Genomic DNA, 7,510 nt, shown 5'->3' with positions numbered 1-7,510 from the left:
CTTACTTTTTCCCATGCAGCCACCATTTTGTTTACAATAATTTGAAAGAGCAATGTCTGGAGAGCTCAAATAGATCCACCCATGGCCCCATCAACCAAGGGATCTTTTCACTACTCAACTGAATTGGCTCTATGGATAAAACGATGGAAGAAAATCAGGTGGAACGGGCACCGCACAAAAAGGACACGGTACAGGTGCATCCAAAACAAAAGAAGAACGAATGACTTAACAGCACAATTGAAGATGTTTTTATTTTTTATTTTGAAATTAATTACAGCAGTTATCCCCCCAACTTCAGCTAATCCTCCCGAATGGCGGACTACGTGGACAGTGGGGGGGGACGGGGGGACGTTGAGGCCGTCACCGCAGCCTTTGACGCCGTGTGATCTACTGTGTGTTCTGCTGGGAGGCCCCCCCCCGCCCCCCCCCACCCGACGACCCCTCTTAGGAAGAAGGGTGGGGAATAGCTGCTGTGGGAATGAGCCACATGCATTGTGATCGATCTAACGTAAATGCTTCTACGAGTGGCGTACCCTCGCATAAAAAAAAAAAAACGTAGAACCGTGTTCTTATTTACAAAAAACGTTAAAAAATACCATCTGAAAAGAAGGAGAAAAAGAAATAAAGAACCGACTCCCTGGTACAACTTCCTGCTGCCGCTCGGAGGAGTTATCAACCAATCCTTTCATTTCAACAGGAATCATGCGATTGGTTGTTTTATTTTTTTTCTGGGGGTTAGTAGCACCCTAAGTTTATTCTTTTTCCATTATTTTAGTTTCCTTAAATCAGGAGATTTATGTAAAAAAAAAAACAAGTTGAAAAAAAGTTTACATATATATTTAAAAAAATATATATGTATATATTTAACGCATGAGAGTCACTGGAGACCACAGAGGCGCTGGAACAAAAGCACTCTCTCCATGGGAGGTAGAATCGACTCAGATGTCCATCTCGAACTGGTTGTCATCTATGATAGAAAATGACAAAAGGGGGGGGAAATAAAAAATTATCATTAGCCATCTAGTTTGGACGAGTATCCACTCCCAGGCAAATAACAATGGATTACATTCATCCAGTAGCATTCAGACTCAGGATATTCGGGAATCAAAGTGTCTTTTGCTCCTCATCACTTTTGAGTTACATTACCTTTTGTGTTTCGAGACTACTGTCTGCCCAAACTAACAACACCAACATTAATCCATGGCATTGTAATATAAGCGCTGGATGTTCAACACTGCCCATGGAAATCGGCATTGATCATAATCAAACAGTGCAGTACAAATTTAATCAAATTACTTAAATTGGCATACGAGATGCAAAATGTATCATTGATTGTACAACTGGTCATGACTTGTAATCTTTAGATGTATATTTATAGTAATACGCGTTTATTATTAGTTAAAGAAAATGCTAAATGTTTCAGATGCCTCATGTTTTGATTAATGAACGTTTGGGTGGAATGTGTACTGCAATTTGCTACTACTATATAACTTTTTTTGATTTTCAGGGGAACCAATTATCTTTCCCATTAGGGAACCATTAGCACTAAATCTGTGGTACATTGTTGTTACAAATGGTCTTGGAAGATATTTCCAGACAAATGATTCCAAGATTACCATGCTCGACTTAGTTTTCTTTTTAGGGTTTTTGAAAATCGAAAATGGACTTCAATTATACAGTACTTTTCACACCTGTGACCACTCAAAGTGCTTCACAATAATTGCCTCACCTTCAACCCTTCATGCACATTGGTGCCAACCATGCACAGCATCAGCGACCCCTTCAAGGCAGTTGGGTTTGCCGTCTTTCTCAGGGAACGCACAGACACCAAGCTAGGAGGAGACTGGGATCTAACCAACAACTCTCTGGTTGTCAGACAACCTGCTCAACCTCCTGAGCCACTGCCAAAAAAGGCCCCAGCAAGTATGAGGTCAACAAATAGGCTCAGGGAGGTATAGTTGAGCGAGACGAGATGCATGGTAGGACAAAATCTAAATATTATTACTCGGCTTCGGTTTTAGATCTGTCAAGTTACTTTAAATGCCAACATTACGATAGAAGGTAATTATTTAGCCAACAGACTCTACAGAGACCGCTCTGGCCTACTTTTTAAATTGTTGACAGCAACGTTAATCTCATGAGGGTGACAACCAGTGACATTTGCCCCCAAACTCAACCATATACACTGAAGAACGTTAGCCTGACACAACACAAGCCGAAACGTATACGTCTTGGCAGGTGTGCTGTCCACATACATATAGACCAAAACATTTAGCAACTACTATGAAGCCTTTACCTCTTGTTCAGGACAGTGGCAGTGGTATATGTCTATGTACATGAAGGTAATTCACTACTTACATATCCCTCCCCTGACCAACAGGAAAAACTCAATTGCAGGGTTTGAAATTGACCCAGACTTGACCCAGAACAAGGACCTCGTTCCTCAATCTGGTATTCCCGATTCTACCTCTCCCCTGGATATAGACGAGCATGTGTTTTTGCACAATTGAACACGATGCTGAGCACTATGCTGATCTTGGTCATTTTGCACCCCATATCCATGTGGGGTTCCCTTTAGACCACTGAATACGAGTGCACGTGCGTGTGCTGCACTTATGTACCTGCGATGTCCTTCTCCTCCTCCTCCATCTCCTCTTTGAGGTCTTGCAGTTTTCCAATTGGGTGTGTAGCCGGGACGGTCACTCCTGGGATCTGGGGCAGGCAGCAAGGGGGGGTCTTGGCGATGGGGGAATTTCGGCACTCAAGCAAAAACTTCCTGTCATAGATGATGCGGGTTCCTGTTTTCAAGAGAGTGGAAGGAAGTCTTTTTTTATGCAAAAAATATAAAAAAGACCCCATAGCATTGACATAAGAGGTAATGAAATGGAGCAACATAGTTAGTGAGACCTTTCATATTTTGGTTGACTTGGCTTTGATTTGTTTTGACTCAACGTCGACTAAAAAGGGAAAGTCAAGAGTGCCCAGTGTCATGCAGGCCACGGCCAGACTGGACCCATACCAAACACACCCCGTGTGTTTGGTAGGACGAGGGGGGGAAGCAGTACAGTGCTGGAAGGAGGGGAGGAGGCAAACCGCCACCCTGAGTTCTAGGAAATCTGGGAACATGTTCCTTCTTTGCATCAGACAGAAACGAGATTCGCCCCACACGTGGCAGCTCGAGCGTGCAGCGAGCGACCCTGCAGCAGTAATAACACTGAGCCCAGAACTTTTTTTTTACTCAAGTTCGCGTTTGTTGTTTTTCCTTTTATAAAAGTCGAACACAGAAGCAGACCGAGTTATCTGGGGCAATGCAGGAAGCCAACATTTCAGCTGCCAACAGAAGCAAACTATCCCACTGAAAACACCACACTGCTTGGCTCAATGTGTTGTCTTACAAGTACAACACATTGAGCCGTTTGTGTTGACCATGGGTGTGGTATATGCATATTGGAGTTTGAGCTACTCAATGTACTGTATCAGTTCTCTATGCTGTAGGAAAAACATGTTATGCAATGGTGGCTTGTGAGCTGCCTGCCCGGGACAAAGGGGGGGCACAGAGGGGTGGGGGACAGATGGAATGTAAACTAGCATCAGAAAGCTAGCGGGTAGTAGCAGGCCTTTAAAATGTGAAGTGACACAATACAGACAGACCCTTATGGTAACTCCCTTATAGGGAGGGTATGATGAAACCTCTTTTCAGTAACTTACATTGATTAGAAAACATAATAACGATACGATAGCTCTGCTTTATCAACACAAGCTTATCTCGCTTGAACATATGGATATATAGCATGATTTGGTTTAGCGTGTAATACCATATCTGCTTTTCCTTGTCATTGTGTACTGCTTGGTACATAGTGTTCTTTCTCGTAACTATAACCACGAGTTTTACAGACTGCCGTCAAGGCCAATCACTCCCCTCCTCTTGACAGCTGAGGTAATATGCCCACTCCCAAGTGGAGGTCACAGGGTAGCAGCCAGCTCGTGATCCATGGTGTGTTGTTTACATTACAGTGTATTATCTGAATAAATAGGCGCTGGGATCACATTTTCGCCCCTTTGCATGCTAAAAGTGATTCATATTTAGTTAAGCTGACCACTGTTTTTTAAGGCATGCCATACGTTTTGGCACGTAAGGTAAGCACGAGTAAGAAACTTGAAGCCTATACGTGACAACTTGCAAGACGGCCGTTAATCAATCACCATAATTTGTGCATGAGAATTGTTGCCTTTTTCGGATTGGTACAATTGTTTCTTTATCCATAACAGAACGTCATAGCCATAAGAAACATTTGACACAACAGTAACGTTAGAATATATCACGTTGAATATGTGCTGATTGATTTTGTTTTCAAACTATGCCAACTGTGTGTTTGAACAAGCGTGATGGTGAAGTTGTGCAGCACAGCGAGTTCAGCTGTTTGCACGCATGCAAGCGGGCACATCCTCCCCGAACCACGTACCCACTTGATCATGACGAGTAATTAATATGCCAGAATTGCGGTTTAAATGCTTACCTCCAGGCGTAGTAGAGAAAAGGGTCCCGCCGGGTGTCTGGCTGTAGCGGTCGGGCAGTTGAGACCAGTCGTTAAGGGTGAGGATCTTAGTGGGAATGGGGCAGCTTTTATTTGTGTTGGTCGACATGACTATCAGCAGTTGATGGTGGAACCAAAAGTTTTTGAGAGAAAAAAAAAGAAACTGGTTTTATTAACCAGTGTGAAATAGCGCTTGCTAATTGAATTACACACAAACTGCGCCAGACAAAAACACCTTCAAATGCCGTCCAAAAATCGTTTGAGAACTGTAGCACAGCCCTTGACCAACTAGCGAGCTAACATGACCATGTGCGTTGAAAAGAAACAGACATATTACACAGAGGGCAGGGAGGAATCTTTAGGCTCCGCCCATTCTCCCCTTGTTTAGATTGGGATAAAATGGCCGCGGATCGGTTCAATGTATCAAACCATACGTTATACAAGAGCTATTTAGAGAGGAATGGCTCTGGTATAAACTACACGAGGCTCTGGGACGTTATTACATCCATCATTATTTCCACGAGTGGAAGCTGTAATTATGAGCCCACAGCGAATTTGAACATTGCACTCGACTCGGTCCATTCAATGTCAACAATAAATATTATGATGACGAATATTATTGTTTTATTTTTGTATTCATACATGTTTTTCTAAATGTAACATAAAAGCCAAACCTGTAGAGAAGATGAAATACAACAAAGATAAGTAACGTATTCACCAAATTGGCCAGTTTGTTTTATATATAAATGGGATAAATGGTTTGTAGGTAATGAGGGGTAATGGATTGCAAGCACGATTACAAGTTATAAAAAAATACTTGAAATAATTGTGTAATATGCTGTTATTTATGAACTCTCTCTTTATGGTTGGACCTATTCTCTCCAAAGCTCGTGATGTTTTCGAATACACGGGCTGGGCGGTGGCAGTCGTTAGATGCGAATTATCACGTGGTCCGTTGGGGTGGGGCTACAGTTCACATCAACAAGTGACAACAAAGAAATAGAACCAATTCTACACTTGGATACTCATGCAATATCAGTAACCTATATGACTTAGCCAATAGACCCCTTGTGCAGTTCATCCCTTGGTAATTGCACGACTCCACATTTCATGAGGGTCCTCCTGATGAACAAATATCAAATTGGCCTATGCTATATATAAATATTTACCAAAATATAGCCTATTATGTTTATTGATTTTTTTTTAAAATAATATTAAAAAGGAAATAATATATGTATATATAGCCTATGCACATCTAAAGTAAAAAAAAAATATATATATACAAACATATTATTTTTCTTTATTTTTTTCATATAGACCATGATAGGTGCATGATTGTGCCCTCTTGTGGTGTATTTTATTAGTGTTCATTTTATGTATATTATTTATACATGGCTTCATTGACCCCAAACGTTCGCGCTGTAGCGTGGACGTCCAAACTCCAAAAAATCTGCAGGAATAAATGACTCCTCCTGGTAAAGCTTTCTGTAGGCCTATGTTATAAAGGTGTACCTACTGTAAATATAGTATGGATTGTTTTTTACGTAGCCAATCTGTATGTAAATGATTGGATGTGTTACTAGTTTCAATTTAATTTTTTGTTAACCCTTTACTTTTGAAAAACAGATGAAAAACAATGTCAAGAAATCCTTGTCAAGTTGACGCCGAAAGTAGAATCAACTTCTGAAAACGTACAGCATTATCATAAGGCGGTGTTCAAAATGTAATTAAACTTGAACAATATCTAACACTAAATCATTACAATTAAACATTCAGGTCTAGTTTGAGTTCATAATTGTATTGCTTTATCAAAAGGAGTATCTTTCCAGCAGAGAGGCCCATGGTGCATAATACATGTACAGATCAAAGACTAGGCCTATATGACGAAAAAGTATTTATTATAGGACACTTCTTGACGGCACTTTGATTTAAAGGAGCATGAACATGGTGAGGCACAATGGGAGCATTCACCAAGCATCTCTATGAGGCAATGAGTGTATATGATTCTTAGGGGAAAGCCTTATAAATAAACTGGTGTAATGTATATTGTGTATATAATTGATACAATTATCAGGATTACTTCTTCCACGACACTATAACATATAGGTAAGTAAATATAGGTAGGCTAGATATATCATAACAGCGAAGACCAGTGAAGTTTCTTTTGGAAAAGTAAATCAACAAAGAAAGATAAAAAAAATACTTGGATTGAAAGCAATCTGCTGAGAGGCTTGTATATCTGCAACGCTGTCCTTTTAAACCTGTAAGGGAACAAGATACAGAGATGCGTTACGGTCAAAAGCGTAAATGTATCGTCCTTTTGTATTTGTATAGTGTGTAGCTTAATATAAGCCCACGTAGTCATTTTGATTGCACAAAGATATTGGCAGATATAATGGTCCTCATAATGCATTGGGGTCTCTCGTACAAAGTTAATCAACTGTACGAGAGACCCCAATGCATTATATGAGGACCGTTATATCTGCTAATTAGATTTAATATATCAAATCAGATCAAAGGGCAATAGGCCCACTCCAAATAACTCTTTGACATTGGATTGGATTCCTATTGATTCAGGGAAGCCAATCAAATTGTATTCGATAGCAGCATGTCTCTGTTCCCAGGCGTTGAACATCTGACGACTGGACCCCTGGAATGGGATGCGACAAATAAGCGTTATTATGCGAGGGCGGGACATACAGCTTCACGGGTTTAGCGACGAGCGAGCGGGAGGGACTTCAGATAGTGGGATATTCGTTACATGTTTAGAAAACAACAACACGTATCCTCCTGGTCGTTGTTGCTGTGGTTGTTACTTTTTTCATGCTCGAGTATTAATCTCGCTCCCAGATCCCAACCGTTAACGGGTGTACACAGCTCGAGGAAGTATGAGACCGGAACTATAATTCGTTCCGGTAGTAGATAACGCTACAATTCATGTTCCTCTCCCAACCATTTGCACCTCCCCCTAGCCA

General features: G+C 41.0%; 1 protein-coding gene across 2 annotated transcripts; it reads right to left on the bottom strand.

Annotated features, from left to right (window-relative positions):
- Nucleotides 1-237: 237 nt before the first annotated feature.
- eif4ebp3l (eukaryotic translation initiation factor 4E binding protein 3, like) lies at nt 238-4,895 on the bottom strand. Of its 2 annotated transcripts, XM_060063674.1 has the most exons (4): nt 4,771-4,895; nt 4,518-4,646; nt 2,622-2,798; nt 238-967 (listed from the first exon to the last, which is right to left on the bottom strand). In XM_060063674.1, exons 2-4 carry the CDS (start codon nt 4,642-4,644, stop codon nt 939-941), a joined length of 333 nt encoding a protein of 110 aa, XP_059919657.1. In that variant the 5' UTR covers nt 4,645-4,646; nt 4,771-4,895; the 3' UTR covers nt 238-938. The 2 variants fall into 2 exon arrangements, with proteins under 2 accessions (XP_059919657.1, XP_059919656.1); XM_060063673.1 differs by having other exon boundaries at nt 4,518-4,867.
- Between the last annotated feature and the right edge of the window lie 2,615 nt (nt 4,896-7,510).

The sequence above is a fragment of the Gadus macrocephalus genome, chromosome 10 (assembly GCF_031168955.1).
Source record: "Gadus macrocephalus chromosome 10, ASM3116895v1".
Lineage (NCBI taxonomy): Eukaryota > Metazoa > Chordata > Actinopteri > Gadiformes > Gadidae > Gadus > Gadus macrocephalus.
This window is presented reverse-complemented; position numbering and strand designations above follow the sequence as displayed.